The sequence below is a fragment of the Eurypyga helias genome, unplaced genomic scaffold, assembly GCF_000690775.1.
Source record: "Eurypyga helias isolate BGI_N326 unplaced genomic scaffold, ASM69077v1 scaffold26878, whole genome shotgun sequence".
NCBI classification, from domain to species: domain Eukaryota; kingdom Metazoa; phylum Chordata; class Aves; order Eurypygiformes; family Eurypygidae; genus Eurypyga; species Eurypyga helias.
Window position 1 is genome coordinate 22,511 of NW_010265375.1, and position 16,571 is coordinate 39,081.

Here is a 16,571-nt window from a genome sequence, read left to right on the forward strand (position 1 = left end):
AGGGATTTGGCCTTTTTGCCTCCATCCTCCTCTGACCTGGGTGTCAGCTGGGTAGAGAAGAAGGAAGCAAAATGTCTAATGTGACTTCAGGCTTTGAGTGGACATGTAGAGAAGCAGGATTGGACTAGGTGATAAAACACAGTGTTTCTACCATGGAAAATTTTTAAGAATGGGAAAGACTGACATCTTCCAGGGATGATCGAGATGTATTTGATCTTGCATCAAGGCAAGGGTTTGAGTAAATGACCTTTGAGAGACCTTTCTTTTACACTCCTGTGACACCTATTCTCTTTGATTAGATCTGTGTCTGTAGACAGCAATGTCATTTTGTTACTTGACTGAACGCAGTCCAAAAAAGATACTAGTGCATTATGGAATATATCTTACTTCTTCAGGCACAGCCTTAGTTGCAGTAAGAAATTTGGGCTGTTTACGTCAGACAAGACCAGTCGCTGGAATCGGAAATCAGATAGCCAAAGTCTTGGGCGACGCGGGCGTCGACCGAGTGGCCCTGATGGGGCGTCACGAGATCATTTTCTTAGACAGGTCTGTGGAATATTTCCTTAAAACTATAGCATTATTTTGGGAATTACAAATAAACTATAATACTGTAGTGTATTTGTACTACGTTTTCCAGCTTCCAATTACTTATCCATCTGCAGAAGAAGATATGGCTTCTCACGAAGATGCTGTTCCGGCTGCCATGACCACCCGTCTGCGAAGACAGAGTGAGAGAGAGCGAGAGCGTGAACTTAGGGAACTAAGAATTAGGAAAATGCCAGAGAGCATTGACTTGTTACCGGTGGTGCAAGCTGACCCATCCGTGTGGACTGTTGATGAAGTTTGGGCTTTCATACGTTCTCTGCCTGGTACGTACAATAAGTTGTTCCATTTATTTGAAACAGTAAAGCTCCTTTTTAGCATTGGTGTGATGAGGAGGTGGTGTGGCAACAGCACCAGTGTGCTCATTAGCTGGTGATAGAAACTGGAATGTGATGTCTTTCCTCGTGCTTGTTTCTTCAGCACAAATCCCGTGTTGCTAGAACTAGTTCCACTTCTGCTGTTGCACCCCAGCTGATGGAGCTTAGAGCTGTTCCTCCCTTCAGGCTGACTTCTCTCGAGAGGTCAGTAGAGAGATCAGACACACTCCACTCTATTCCTCTTCCATTTCTTTTTTCCTCCTCCCTCCTTACTCGCTGCTTATTCAGTAGAGCAGGCAAGAAAGGAGTTATTCTCCTTTATACAACTGAAAAACTTGAAAGACCTGTCATGATATGTCGTTAAAAAAGAATAAGCAGGTTTCTTCTGTACAGCTAAGTTTTTTGTTTTGCACAGCTTTGCTCAGTAAGTAAAAAAACAGAACTTTTGCATGCGGGCTCCACAAACTGGCAAAGTGTTGTGAGAAAAAAATCATCTCGTTTCTCTTTATTTACGAACCTTTTCTTTAGCTCAATACTCAGGGTTACCTTTATATCATCTTCAGGCTATTTGACATTTTTCATTTTCTAGCTATCACAAGTTTTGCTCCCTCCCTTTCCCAAGGATGCCATTCTGTCTGACCAGATACTGTAATCCTGCCAGGCCACGAGGCAGGTCTCTGTACTAGCAGTCATACAAGATTTTTTGTTGCTTACCCATGTAACTCACATGTCAAAACATGGAAACCCAGATTAAGATCGTTCCTAATTCTCTAGTATAGAAAAGCTAAACCATTTTTCTGTGTATTCCATCAGGCTAATAGCCTGTAAGGAATGTGCCTTCGTTGCAAAGTTGTTTTGACAGTGAATCTTTTATGAAATAGGTAAGGCAAAGAATTGAGTAAGGGATGTCTTAAATCAGCAAGAGTCATCCTCGAAGTACCCTTCTTCTGCTTTATTAATCGCAGTTCAGTTGCACTACCTGCTCCTGGGAACCTGCAGTGATGTCCTAACAGCAAGCAAAGCTCCCGCGGTTTAAGACCCGGTCATCCATATTTCTGTCCTTAGCTGTGTTACTGGAATGTGATTATATCACTGCTGTTCTGGTTTCGTTTTTCATCGATTTGAGGCTCTAGTTAACTCACTGCATGACCCTGGGTTCTGCAGAAGAATGAGCGATAGTTCCTGTCCTACAAAACTTAAAGTGCCACATAGACACAATTCTCTAGCAAGTATGAAAACAGAAGTATTATTCTTAAAATGTGGAAATTTTGTTGTTACATAGCTACATTCAAATTTTTTTGGCAATTGTGGAGTTTATTCAATATATTCAAGCCACTGTCTTGGCAAAATTTTTTTTTTCAGTGCTGTTCAGTGTTGAATAATGCAAGAAATAATAGAATTGACTTTCGTTATGCTACTTTGCACTAGGTACTTGGTGCAGTCCATCTGCCATGTTGCTGGAGTCGGCAACTTGTCAGCCCTTCGCAACCATCAGGGGCATGTGTTTTGATCCACAGCTTTCGACACAGAGTCTGTAGCTGACCTCTAACTGCGGAGCCAGCTGTCCTTGTCAGGCTCTTCCTGAAATTCCTCTGGATTCTTTTGGAGAAAGAAAGATTGTAGGACACTTCCACTGTTACTTGTTTCTTCTAGGGGAATTGAGGCAACAACAGTTTAAGCCCCAGCAGAGTTCTTCCTCCTTTCTTTCTTCAGTTGCAAGATTAATGGTCTTTTCATCTGCTTCCCATCCATTTTTTCAGCTGAGTTATTGCACAACAACCTATTGCAAAAGTGCCTATGAACAGCCAACTGTGCTTGGGTGGGGGAACTGAAATACATCAACTTTCATCATTTGCCTTTCTGAAATTACTTTGAGAAAAGCTGTTTTAGGAAAAGTTGGATGGAAATGCCTCTTATCCAGCTTGAAGAAAAAAGCCTGCAACAACAAAAAATTATCTATTTTAATAGGACCACTTTTGTTCCTAAATGTAAAAACTTGTGTTGATCCCAGAGGTTCTTTGTAAATGCTGTGGTCTGACAGCCATCAGGTCAGACATACAGTGATACCTTTCACAGAAATCCTCAGTACCTGACTTTGTCTGTTGTCAACACATAAAAAAGAGCCTTTATGATGATGATAGAGTGTGAAATCCTCCTGCGAATGGTCAGCTGTCTTAAAGATTTTTTTTCACGCTGCTGGCAGCATTACCTTCTCTTGGTAGCACCGTTCCAGGAGCTCCCTGACAACTCGGGGCTCCTGAACAATGTTCTCCTACTGATTGTGGTACAGTTTGTAGCTGGGCTGCACTGGTGCATCACTTCACCAGAAATATTAAATGCTGTGAGATACATGCAAGCACTGAACCATTTTAATGGCTTTAGTGGCTATTATAAGTACTGGTTGTGACAAACTGATTTTTTTTTTTCCTCCAAAAGAAACCACTCTTAATTTCTTGTTAGAATAACAAGAACTAGGATTTAATACACAATAAACGCCCAAGAACTGGGCGTTTATTGTGTCTAATTTCTTGTTAGAATAAATAATGCCCAAGAACTGGGCGTTTATTGTGTATTAAAGCTGCATTGTTTTAAATGCTATGCAAAATAGTCCTTAGTCTTGATTAAAATGTAGGCAGCTGCTACAGAGTAACGCTTTCACTTCTGGGACTGTAGTTTAGGGAGTTGTAGCCTAAACTACAGAGGTTTAGCCTGAAACCAGGGCTACAGTAAAACTCTGTAAGACAAACTTTCCATTTCAAATTATCTGTTAATCTTTTCCTTTCCATAATAAAGTGGCAGCTAATTGTTACATGAGGTCTGTTTAACAAATCATTAAGGAAAGAATCGGGCTTTATCCTTTGTGAAAAGCTAACCTTCTCCAACCTTGAATGTTACCTCTGCTACATTGTAATAATCCAAGTGAATTAAGGTTTGGATGTCGATGCTTCCTTCCACGTTTCCTTTCTATTTGTCTCTTACAAGTTTGTAAATCCACCAGGAAATTAGACCACTTTATTCTTTATAGAATTTAGTCAGTTGCTCTCATCTGGGGTGGAAAAGTAGTTCTTCACAATATTTTCCTATCTTTAATAGTGTACCTTTAGAAAAGGGGAGTTGCTAAAAATACAAAAAAAATGGGCTTACCCAAGGAATAATTAAAAGCAGGAACGGAAGGTGGAACACAAAATGTGTCTCAAAGGCTCTGAGACAAATGGAAAGACCACTGGATTGAGAACATAAATATATCAAAATCACAAAAAACGTGGCTATGGGAAACAAAGCTTCAGATAAGCTGACAGTGAGTGCTTTTATTCACATTGTTAGAAGATATTTGTCCGTGTAACAGAGCTGCCATCCAGCCAGGCATAACAGACTGTTTCTGATTAACAGATGACCGGAACTTCTTTTGAGGAACCTTTTGTTTCCACAGTGTCCTTCAGCGGAAAGGTGCCCTCGGTTACTGGGGACAGTCCAACCATGAGGAGTCCCCTTCCTTACCTTGTAGGCCTCAGTAACCGAGACTATGTTACTTCATGTTTAGAGAAAGAGTTTATCACAAAAAAAATCCAGCTCGTTTGAAGTTGCACTTGTCAAGCGCATTACTGCTGTGTATAAATATTCCCTTGGGTAACTGAGGTTAGATGTTTTCCTGAGACCGTTACGCTGAAGCCCATAAATCAAAATTCCGTTTACTTAACCCAATGGTGGTAACATACAGATGGAATTAATTCCTTCTGGAAATTGTAGGTAAGTGACTTTTCTCGTTGAGTTGTACCTAGCTGTAGAGTATGCACAACTTTCTATTGCAGGAAAGAGCCTGCTTTAATTATGTTCTTGATTGCTATTTCAGTGGTGTTTTGCTCTTCTCTTCCAATTGCAAGATCATGGTGATTGTACCTCTTAATGAAATGAGAAAGCTGTCTTTGCTAGGACTTGATTTTTCCATTGAGTAATTCTCCAGTAGTTATAGTATGATTAGAAGCTGGAGTAAAAATGACTTTCGGATTATCTTAGAAGTTCCCATCAGACTATTGAACTCCCCCATAAACCTTTGGTTCTACAGGCTGAAGGGATGAGCACTGGAAATTATGTAATGGAAAAGCTGTAGCATGGACAGAGTCATTGCATCCAAGAAAACACATTTCTAACCAGTAATTCTTTTTTCTGCTGCCTTGTAGGTTGTCAAGATATTGCAGATGAATTTAGAGCACAAGAAATCGATGGACAAGCCCTCCTCTTGTTGAAGGAGGATCACCTTATGAGTGCAATGAATATTAAGCTCGGACCTGCGCTGAAAATCTGTGCACGTATCAACTCACTGAAAGAATCCTAGGGGGTGAATGTGAAGGTTTAAGCAACAGTTCCTCAGTGACAGAACCGACAGTAATATGCCAACATCTTCACTGTGGCATGAGTGTTACTGTGATGTTTTGTTAAATATTTGGGGTTTTCCCCACAGAGAGACTTAAAAATGCTCCTTTGATGATACCAGGTAATCCTCTGTAGTTTCCAACAATTAATAGGTTCATGGTAAAGCCTGAGTAATACTTTGAGTTGAAGTGGGAGTTCATGGAACACCATGAAGTGAAATATGCTGTGACTGTTTAAATATTTCCTGATATGTACTTTATGTTTTAAGTTTAACATGCCAGTAGCCCCCACCCACACCCCGCACACCCCCTTCCCCAGTCCAAACACCATTTAAATTGTGTTGCTTTATTCGGAAAGATTTTTCCCACATATAAGAATTTTTTTGGACTGAACTAACAGAAGTGTCCACAGAGGCTGTGGAGGCACTAATAACAGTAAAATGCTATGCATTTAGTTGTGCTCTCTTGAGTTTCTTTTAGTCTTGAGCAAATTGTAAAGGGTAGGTTGGCAGCCGGTTTTCCTTGTGTAGGCTTACCCTCATCTCTGACACTGTAGTATTTTCTTGAACTCTGAAAATACTCTAAACCATGTAGAAGTCTCATCAAAATCCTCATCATCAGGCTACTGAGATGCAGTGGCATGACACTCTTGCCAGAGGTAACTGAAGCACATGTTACTTTACTCTTTGTATGCTGCTATGCACTAAGAGGGCATTAAGGTGTTGGGTTTGTAGTTTCACGTGCTGCTAGTTAAACTAGACCAGCAGTTCTCAGATGGGGGTTCAGCATGGATCCTGAGAAGGTGTGAGAACGCTCAGGGTTCAGGTGCCCAAATGCCTGGGCATGAGGGGCTGACAACTGCAGCCAGAACTAGCTCATGCTGAGACAAGTGTACTTTAAAGCCTGGAGGTAGAGAAGGGATAGCACAGCTCAGATGCTCTTTTTCTTGATACCTCTTCTAACTTGTCTTTCCCTGTAATGCATTCCCATTGCCGCACTGGAAGCTTCCAAGCACTTTGTATTTGTCCACTCGCTAGCGTGAGCTGGGCTTGCAGTAGCCTGAGGAAGGAGCGTTGGTGAGGTGCTCGGTGAGGTCCTCCCAGAGTTCCGTGTGGGAGCTGCTGCTGCAGGAGGGCAGGAGGAGTGCCACTGCTAAGCAACCAGGAGAAATCTGCTTTGTCCCTCTGGCAGGAGATTTTGGCTTGGATGCTGCAGATCCAGGCAGTGGGATTTTAGTGTTTCCCTCTGTCTTCCCTCTCTTGCACTCTGTGCGGGACAGATAAGTGTTTCCCCAGTTACTGACAGACTCAGAAGCTGCTTGGGTTGTGAGGCAGCAGCGCCTTCTCAGCCTTCACTTCCCCATCACCTGTGTACGGATGTTCGTGGATGTATCTTGTACCTTGTGTTCCCTGCCTTTTGCGGCTCCGCTCCCCTCATGTACAGACCCTAAGCTCCTCTCTAGGGAAAGAAAGTCGTCGTGTATATTTGAATTGAATATATGTATGTGTCTGCAAATAATGTATTTTGTATTTTATGCAAATTGATGCATAACATATGATTGTGTAGGGAGCTATTCAGGGGGACCCTGAAGTATTCTTGAAAAGAAGAGGAACGGATCTAAAGTTTGAGAACTGCTGACCTAGATGAAAAGGCGTCAATGCACATAACACTGGCTGAAAGGAAGGTTTATGACAGGTAGATTAATATGTGTGTTATTTAACTGATGACTTTAAAGAGTAAATTGGGATTGTGGAAAAATCTGTGCTTCATTTGCCTTTAATTAGACTGTTGCTTTGTTTCTATCAACAGACTTTCTACCATTATCTTCCAGAAATCAACGTTAGAATCAATGGTTTTAATTACAGCTGTTTGAGCTTACTAATAGCAGACGTTGTTAATATTTTTATTAACCACTGAAGCTCCAAGTTAGGACAACCCATTGCTGTTATGTACTAGGATGTGGTGAGAGCCCTTATCCAAATGGCACCAAAGGCTTTAGAGAATTAATTGGTATCTGGGTTTATTTTGGAGGGAAGTGGCTAAGCACTTTCTAATTTATTTTTTCAGTCTTCAGTTGCTGTTGTCAAATAAACTTCTTAGTTGAAGGTTTGACATTTTGGCAGTGTTCATTTGAAAAATGTTCCAATGATGGAGACAGTAGGTTCCCATGTGTAGCATCTCTGTAAGATACACCCTGTAGCATATCTGTAACATAGGTTCTAAAGGATGCGTTCTGTTTTGATGAGCTAATTGAAGACTAAAGAGTTCTTAGATATTTATCCTTTGGGCTTTTGTCTTAAAGTTTTATTATTTTTATACGAAAATTTCACTGGCTAATTTTTAATCTGTCTTCTGATTGTACTGTTCTTTGGCAGTGTAAAAAGTAGGTATACGTATATGTGATTTGATAATGGCTTAAGGCATATTTGAAAATGTGGACTTAGGAGTCTGTCTTAGACCTGCAGTTAATCAGTGTTGTTACATGCATGAGAATTTCACGGTTGTTTTAATTTTGCTTTATTAGACAGCTTTCAGGAGAACTTCTACAGCTAGTGTTTATATATGACATGATCACCGACAGATTCCAGGAGCTCAGAGCAGACCTGATTGATGCGCGTCCGTTCGGGTTCTTCTGGTACACTACATGTCCTGTGGTTTTGGGAGAGCCACAGATAGTGAGTTATGCTTTAAATATTCATGAATGCAGAATGTGGGCCTTATGCACAGTGAAAGTTTTCCTCCTGTACTGATTTTGGCATTAAGCAGGAACTTAAAAGCAGACGCAGCTCTGTGAACCAGTACCGATCGAAGTGCACGTGTGTTGGAGTGTTTGCCAGTATAGCTGTGCCAATAAAACCAGTTTAAAAAAGAATAGTCACACCTGTATGTGAAAGTAGGCTGGAAAACTTCCAAGTGCAACTGAAGTCTACTTCAGAAGCTTTTGAATTCACTCAAAAAAGCAATATAGTACCTGAAGTAGTACTCCTCCAGGCCCTTTTGCATACTGATTGCTTGTTTCTGTTCAGCTCAGTGAGGTTTTCCCAGGTTTATACTAGCATTTTCCATGGTTTCCCCCCACAGATTAAGCTAGACCCTCTTGCAAAAGAGGACATACTGCAGAATTCTAATGGACTATTTTTAACACTTGCCCCCACTGGATGTATCTACGAGAAATCCTTTTTGGTTATGTCATTTCCGGGGGGTTTGTATCCTGTATGCAGACAGCTGCTGTTGTGGGCTACATCTCATGGTAATCCCTGGAGTATTTCAGTTCCTACAGACAAGAATACAGGACACTGCAGGATCTTAGCTCAAAAAGGAGATGTGTTGGATGGCTTTTCCCTTCCTTTTTCTCCACTGGGCTCCATTCTACCCTGCCCAGTGCAAACGGCAGCATTAGCTCAGGGCAAAACCCTCCTGCAGAGCACTGAGCTGCATGTGATTGTCAAGAGTTCTTCCAGTAGAATTGTAACTGTGATACTTGTCTCAGCTTCAGAGTGTATTTGGGGTTTTTCAGAAATGCACCTGAAGGGTCAGAATGGATGTGCAGACTCCCCTGCTGAATGTGGCTGATCTCAGGGTCGATCACACTCAACCCTGTGTGCAGCAAGAGCTCCAGCAAGGAAGCTCAGCCACCTCTGCTGCTGAAAGGGCTCGGGGAGCTCTCGGCTGCTCCTGGTCGGAACCAAGCATTGCCGACGAATTGCCGCCTTCCCCCAGCCGACCCGTATTGCCTCACATTTGGCACAAGTGAGACTATCAGCTTGCTGATTCTGGGAATGGAAAATAGCCATCTTGTGAAGTTAAACTGTCAGTTGGCTTGGATCACCAGGGCATGTTTGAAGGGGTTTTAAACAGCCTGGATTGTAAATCCATCCTTTACCCATTAATCCATCTTCTTTTTTTCCAGAAATGAGATTCCTGATGGAGGGTAAAATCTTTGCTAGATTTGTGTCAGTGAGATATCTCAAATGGAAGATTTATGTCCTGCATCATCCATTTCCTCTTTTCTCTCCTGTGAAAGCAGGTTTTTTCCCCCCTAACTTCTTTTTGGATGAATCAGTAGTGGGAATCCAGCCTTTTGGATAGAACAGATAGAGCCCATCATAACTGCAGATGTGGCAGCAGGAGGAAAGGAATGGGGTAAGAATAAGCACTTGAGCAGATTTACATGAGCTTTTGGATCACTTTATCTTGGCTGTACGGAAATGTTCAGGAATCAAATCATTTCGTAACTGCAGATTGAATGAAGTTTGTGTAGCGAGACATTGCTGGGTGTAGCGCGTCGCTGCCTGTTTCAGATGGCCGCTCTCGGGTTAGTACCGCCGTATGGATGCGGAGACTTAGCTCAGCAGGTAAAGACACTTCTTACACAGTGACAAATGAGCAGTTTGGAATGGTGGAAGAATTGGGTGACGGCTGTAGTCTGAGTCCTGGGTTTGCAAACAGACTTCCACGTCATTTGTAACACGAGTAGTGAGACTATTCACATTAGAATTTATCATGGGTATGAAAGCTGTCAGGGTTAATTTCTGACCGATGTTGCAGAGGTTTCCTCTTAGCGTATACTGAGGCATACAGTTGTCACTCAGTAGCCAGGCTTTTACTCATTAGTTGTTCAAGGCTGCAGGTAATGAATCTGCAAACACATCAATCTACGATTTTTTTTTCATGTTCATCCGAGTAAGTTTTAGAGCTGAAGAGAAACTAACATTTTAAAGTGTTTTCTTTTATACTGTTTCTATTGAATGCTGAGTGGAACAGGTATGAACAGAGCTATAAATGCACAGTTTCAATGTAAGATGTTAATAATTGCTCAATGAATTAATTTTTAAGTCACTCTTGCACAATGAGCTGTAGTTTCATACAGGAATTGTTGTGAGGAGAAAGAAATTTCAAGTCATTTAAGGCTTAGTTCATTTAAGCTAAGCCCAAATTAATTTTAAAGGAATTTGCCTTCAGTCATGAGGGTTTATTTAGACCCTGTTGGTTCTAGTTGCATCCACTGGATGGCTTTGCAAACAGTGACATTTAATAGAAGAGAGATGGTAATGATGACAGATAAGTGCCTGCTGTGTAGATGTAGTACTCTGCTCTCCTTCTCAGAAAGTCGTCCCTAACGCAGTCTGAGCTGGTGGACAGCCTGTAGCCTGCGGCAGAGCCTGGGACATATGTGAATGCAGAAGCAGTGAGCACGTTACCCTAATCCACATGAAACAGGCTGATTTGGTTTTACCATCTTCAAAACTCTGGAGGACCCCTGTCAGGTACCGTTTTCCTCCCCATGTAGATGTCTGCTTTTTGCCCTGTTGGGTGTCACCTGGAGCGTTTTGTGTCCTGCTCGTCCCCTGGGTTTCACGGTCAGCACTTTGGCGTATACTCCAAGCCCCCATCCTAAGCTGCTGTGTAGGTCTGTGTAACTGTTACTTGAGGGTTGTCCCTCTGATTTACTGATCTCTTACAGCTCAGTGGAAGGGTAAAAAAATTCCAAGGTGTGAACGTGCTTGCAGCTGCAGGTGTGTAGGTAGCTCACAGTTGAGCTCGTGTAGCCGTTGATCCAACTTTTCCAAAGCACAGTTCTGGGTGTCAGTTATGAACAGATTGGAAGTTAAAAGAGTTTTATACTTCCAGCATGTATTAGCCTCCAGCTGAATTACCCCAAGTGACTGTGTACAGCAAGGAGCTAGAGATTTTTTCCATCTAGAAAGAACTGTAATTCTAGCACAACTGTACATTCACAGACTAATCACAAATACCATGTAAGTGCAACACCTAACACTGAAGGAGCATGTGAATCGTGCTTAAAAGCACCATCATGTTACGTGGGGTTGTTGAAAGGCTTACAGTATTGTTCAGAGGTACTGAATCAGGGTATCCTTGCTGATGGTGGGGTTAGGCTAGAAGCACAAACACAACCAATTCATCAGGCCTATCAGTTGCTGAAGACACGTGTTCCCCGCCACCTGGCTGTTGGCAGCCAGCGTGTTGCCATCCTCTGGTGGCTTTTTGCAGTCGGTGTTTGAAAGAGCAGTGAGATACTCTGCACGCCCACCTTCCCTCTTAAGTAGTCTTTGTGTTAGTAAACCAGCGCTCATCGGGAAAGACACGTAAAGAATGAAGGGGTTTTTTAACGAGTGCCAAATACTTAGAGTGGAAAACCTCATTAAAACCAACGCTGGTTTTTGAGGGAGTCTTTAGGTGAGGAAGTAGAGAAGTTTCTCATAAAGGGCTAACACTAGCCGCTGTTAGCATTAATATCAAATAATCCTCTAAGAGGTAAAGACTGTAAAGTATTTGAATGGTGTAAGGCCATTAGTTGCTGGCACAGCAGAGGAAGTAACGCGCAGAGGAGATGACAGCAGTTCTAATTACTGCAGGTATTACCACCTTCCTAATAGCATCTCTGCTTTGGCTGCATGTGGTGGCTTCCCTGTAAAAAAAATAAAATGTTAAAAACTTAAAATGGCTTTAGCAGCCCGGCAGCAACCGCGGGAATTCCGTCAGGGCAGGATAGATGCGGTTGTGTAAACTTTAATTAGGGGTTGGGAAGCTAAACCACACTGATAAACAAAGTTACATTGGCAGCCTTACCCAACTTCTTGCAGTTCCAGTTCTGGGTATGTTAATGAATCAGAGGGTGAGACTGACCACAGGAGACAGAGGCGTCTGAAGTGTATGTGCTGGAAAGGAACTTTGCCTTCATCGGCTGTTAAACAAATTTGAAATTATGAATTTTCCTTTGCCTGCCATGTCTGTAGGGATTAGTTGTTTCATGATCTTCTGAAATGCCTGGTGCATTGCTATATTTGAGATACTTGCTGGTTTTTAAATGGAATTAGGTTTTGTAAATATTTTGTCCGCCCCGTTTCAGTGGGTGTCCACTTTATATAAAACCTGAAGAAATGCTGTGTCAAAAAAAACCCGTGTTTAGACATGGTTTATCCTGTAGCATCTCGGGCGCTACAGACCAGCAATTACAGTTTAGGAAAGCGGGGAGGGACTGCTGAAGGTTGGGTTTCAGGTTAAAATTGTATGTGCTTTCCTACTTCTAACATTGAAACAGCATTTCCTCCAAATACATTTTCCAGCAACAGCGGTGGGATAATCTGCAGTGCCAAACACTTCCAACTACGTTGCTCAGCATTGCCTCCTCCTATTGCACTAGTTTTACAGTTCAGTTTTTGATCATTTGATGTCCTTTTGATGGCCTTTTTAACAGATTTTCCCCCAAACCATTTTCTACATCTTAAAAATGCTCCTGTCCTTTTGATTACATCACTGAAACCTCAAAGAGATTTACCACAGACTGTGGGTGAAAGCAGCGCTCTGTGGGGTGAGGTAACAAATCAGAATGGGAATTGGACTTTGACATACGGCAGAAATATAAGATTAATATAAGATTGAGATGTGGTTGTGGGTTCCTACGGAGTGATACACTGGAATATTCTTTTATAAGAAATTTTAGCCCACGTAGTATTAAATTCTACAATTAACCCTGTCTATAATTGATACATAATAAATTATAACCCAAAAAATTAAATTTTACAGTTGAAGAGCACACAATCAACTATGTAAAAATATGATCTTCACTTTGTGAATCACTTTTTTAAAAAGCACTTTCCTATTACCAACTAGCATGTGAATGAATTTTAGATTCTCTCATTTGTTATGATCTGTAGAAGTGAAATTTCTTTAATCTGTCTGTTAATGGGTAAATTCATCATACAAATGCTGAAAGAAAGCACCTTATACTATGCTGCTTAAACTTGCTTGTAATTGCACCTTTTGTTATCAGCAGATTTTTCTTAAGGAGTATTCTTTTGTGCTGTCATTGTTCCCTGTGGGTCTGGGTGAATGATTAACCAACCCACAGCATCATTTACTGACATCGTTTCTGTTTCAACACAGCATTGTATTGTGAGTTCAGTGCTTCAGAAATAAACGCTACTTCCATTTGTCCGCTTTGGTTGCGCCTCGTTTATTTCTCTTCTACAAAATCAAGACCTTCATAAAGCTTAGAATTTGAAAATTGAAAGTATTTTTGCTAGAAGCCTGAGTAATTCTTCCCCCCACTGAAGTAGTCCCACTTCAAATTAAACTATTTTAATTTTAAAGTAATTTTGACTTCAAAATATATTTTCATTTAAGCCCTTCTTTAACCTTGGGCATGTATTTATATAGCAACATTTAAGCCCTTCTTTAAACTTGGGCATGTATTTATATAGCAACTAACCTTGCTGCTTATTGCTCTGACTGTACTTATGTACCTCTGTACATATGAAAAATTAAATTAGAGGAGCAGTAGCAAAGAAATAATGAAACATCACCACCTTGGCTGTAGCTGTGGAAGCTGCCCATCTCACACTGCTTTTGTACTATGTAAACAAAATTAAAATTTCTGTTACATTAACCAAAACAATTCATTTCTTGTTAAACAGACAACAACCCTTAAAACTGACAAAAAGTCACAAGTGAAGAATACACGTTAAAAAAAAAAATCACAGAAGCTGTTTGAACTTTTGATGCCTACGTAGCCTCGGACGGTAGGCAACCTGTGTACATAACTGATAAAAGGGCTCTGGCTTTGAAAACAACTTTATTGCGTTTTGTACTCTAAAACCTGAGATCATCCCATTTAAAGCAAATGGGAAATTAGCAATAAATGCAAGGGTCAGCTGAAAACTTGTTTTGTAAGTAGTGGTCTATTCTTAAACCTGTACTTGTGGATTATATCCTCTGAACTGGTAGATGCTTACTGCCCACGGAGCCCAGCGTGGAAGCGGGCTGTGTCCCGCGCTTCCCTGCAATACTCATTACAGTAGACCTTTTTCCACAGGTTGTAGCTCTGGAGATGTTTCCTTGTGTTATCTGTAAGGACATGGTCGCAGAAAATCAGAGAGCAGCCCTGTGTCACACAGCACTGACTGGCAGTCTTTTCAGTCAGCAGCTCGTTAACAGATTACAATTACTGCGCCTGGCTTATCGGCTGGCTCTGTGTTTTCATTGTTAAAGGGCATAAAGCAGAATTTCCAGCTGACAAATGGATCTGTAGCCCACATCTCCTCTGTCAATTCAACGTCGTGACATCGACACCAGTACGCTCCTGCGATGAGAAAGCTGTTGATGAAGTACAGCCATGGGACATTCATCTCCACGTAGGCTGGAATCCGAGCACCGAGAAACAAAAGGATGATTTGAAGAAAAACAAAAGGTGCCCAAGTGCCAAGAAAACAGATGAGGAGCCTGGTCAGGAGCTGCCACTTAAAGCAAGTGCCGTTAGACAGGTACGAGAACATCAGAACAGGCTGACCGTCAAAGCAAACCGCCCTGACAGACAGGAGCATGGTGGTAACTTCCTTCCAACAAGCCAGGAAAGCCACGCTCATGAGCAGCAGCATGGCACACGAGACCGAGTAGCTCTGCACGCTGGCATGGAGCGGGCACTGGTACGGAGAAACACAGTTCTGAACTTCTAATTCCTCGTAGATAGCGGGAACTTTCAGAATACACAAAAACCCTGAAATCCATATAACCACCACAGCAAATACATAAAGTAATCTTTGACCTCTTTTAGGAAACTGAGAGGTTTGGGCTACAGTCACGTAGTAATCCAGAGCAGCCACCAGATACACTGGGTAATGCAAAATACCGTAGGTCAGAGAAATTATCTGAGTGAGGAGGCAAATATAATACCTTGTAAACCGTACGCCCCAGAGTACGAAGTCCTCAAAGTAGAAAATGAAAGATATACTCAGCAGCAGCATAAAATCGACAAGTACCAGCGAAACGCAAAAGTATCCCATAAAACTAACTTTCACCTTTTTTTGCTTAATTTGCAACATGAAGAAATCAAGGAATGCTTTTCCCAGCATAACCAGGAGCAACATGCAGCTGACTCCAAGAGGCTGGTGGACCTGGGTGGAGTGGTACTGACCAGAGCAATTTTCACTGAGTATAGCAGCCATCCTCCAGTGGGAAGAACCAGCGGAAGTATCATGGGGCACAGGGCTTCATATCTGAAAAGAAAAAACCAAAAAGTTTGTAAAACTTTATTTCCAGGTTCCTTTACCAAATAGTTAATTCTCCACCACAACAGCTACCAAATTTACATCTAATTCTTCCAGACCACTTAATTAAGAGTAAATAGCTTAAGTAACACATCATTGTCAAGAGGCGCCTAAATTTTGTCTTCAAGTTACATTCTCTTGAGAGTAGAAAGGTAAACATGGAGCCAAGTTACTTTTCCAGCTACTTTCCTAAGGAAAAAGTTGAGGAAATAAGGTTGATTCTGTTCCTTTCCTTTAGAAAGCACAGGGGCTTTCTGTCCAGCTGGGCAGCGGGATGGACATTTCAGAGCTCCTACAGATTTTGAAGAAACTGATTAACCACACAGGACAGAAATCGTACAACACACAGGAGGTGTTGCAGTACGGCCTCACAGTTCATTATGCTCACAGAATCCCTACAGAACTGAGGCTGCAGAAATGCCTGGAAAGCAGAAAAAGCATCAGGCCTTTTTAACTCATCCTTTTTAGGCGGTAAACTCCTGGAAGCCTGCGTCAATCCAAAGCACATGTGCTTCATCACTGGGCTTTTTTGTTCATCCCTTAGCAATGTAAGTGCTACAAGGACAGACACCTCGGAACACCTGATTTCTTCCTGGACTTCAACAAGTTTCCTTATGCTCTTTTTTTACCTGCATTAATTCCTAAGGAAAATGAACGCAGGATGGCTTCGTGTATGCCAGCAAGACACATCAGAAAAAGCTATGCATACTTTCTTCTCTCTTTTCCTGGAGAAGAAAGACGATGTCAGCATTCTCAGTGACACAGAAAAGCTGAGCAGCCAAGGCAGCTGTAACCAGGAATTGCCTCTTTTATTAAGAGAGACACCTACGTTTCACCAGAGTTCGTGAACATTTGACTCAGTGTCTCCTGAAAAGCAGAATGAGAGGAACAACCAGGAGATGTATCCACTAGCTCCCACTGAACTCGGCTGCAAGCCTACCTGGCTGCCGCACGACCACATTTCAGCACCAGACACGTTTTACAGCACAACTGAAAACCGCCTCCCGCCTGACACCGCATGCTGCACTTGTCTGCGCAGGGGGAAACCTGCAGGCCAAGCGGGGTCGTGCTGTGTAAGCGATCGCTGAAATCCCTTCGTATCACAACGCAGGGTCACCTGTGCGCAGGTCGGGCCTGCCCTCTGCCGTGCGAGGGCCTGGGCACAGCAGCAGAGACGTTCTTACCGGCGCCTTCGCCTCCCTCGGCCCCGAGGG

At 42.1% G+C, this 16,571-nt stretch overlaps 2 protein-coding genes across 2 annotated transcripts in view; one reads left to right on the forward strand and one right to left on the reverse strand.

The window, feature by feature from the left end:
- Positions 1 to 5,253, forward strand: part of LOC104513396 (polyhomeotic-like protein 3) — a 23,513-nt gene extending 18,260 nt beyond the window's left edge. The window contains 3 exon segments of the mRNA XM_010156727.1: positions 396 to 546; positions 638 to 869; positions 5,099 to 5,253. Of these exon segments, the coding sequence (XP_010155029.1) occupies positions 396 to 546; positions 638 to 869; positions 5,099 to 5,253 (538 nt within the window).
- Positions 5,254 to 14,241: 8,988 nt separating this feature from the next.
- On the reverse strand, positions 14,242 to 15,255 carry GPR160 (G protein-coupled receptor 160). Its single transcript, XM_010156728.1, has one exon. The coding sequence runs from the start codon at positions 15,253 to 15,255 to the stop codon at positions 14,242 to 14,244; it is 1,014 nt and encodes a 337-aa protein (XP_010155030.1).
- Between the last annotated feature and the right edge of the window lie 1,316 nt (positions 15,256 to 16,571).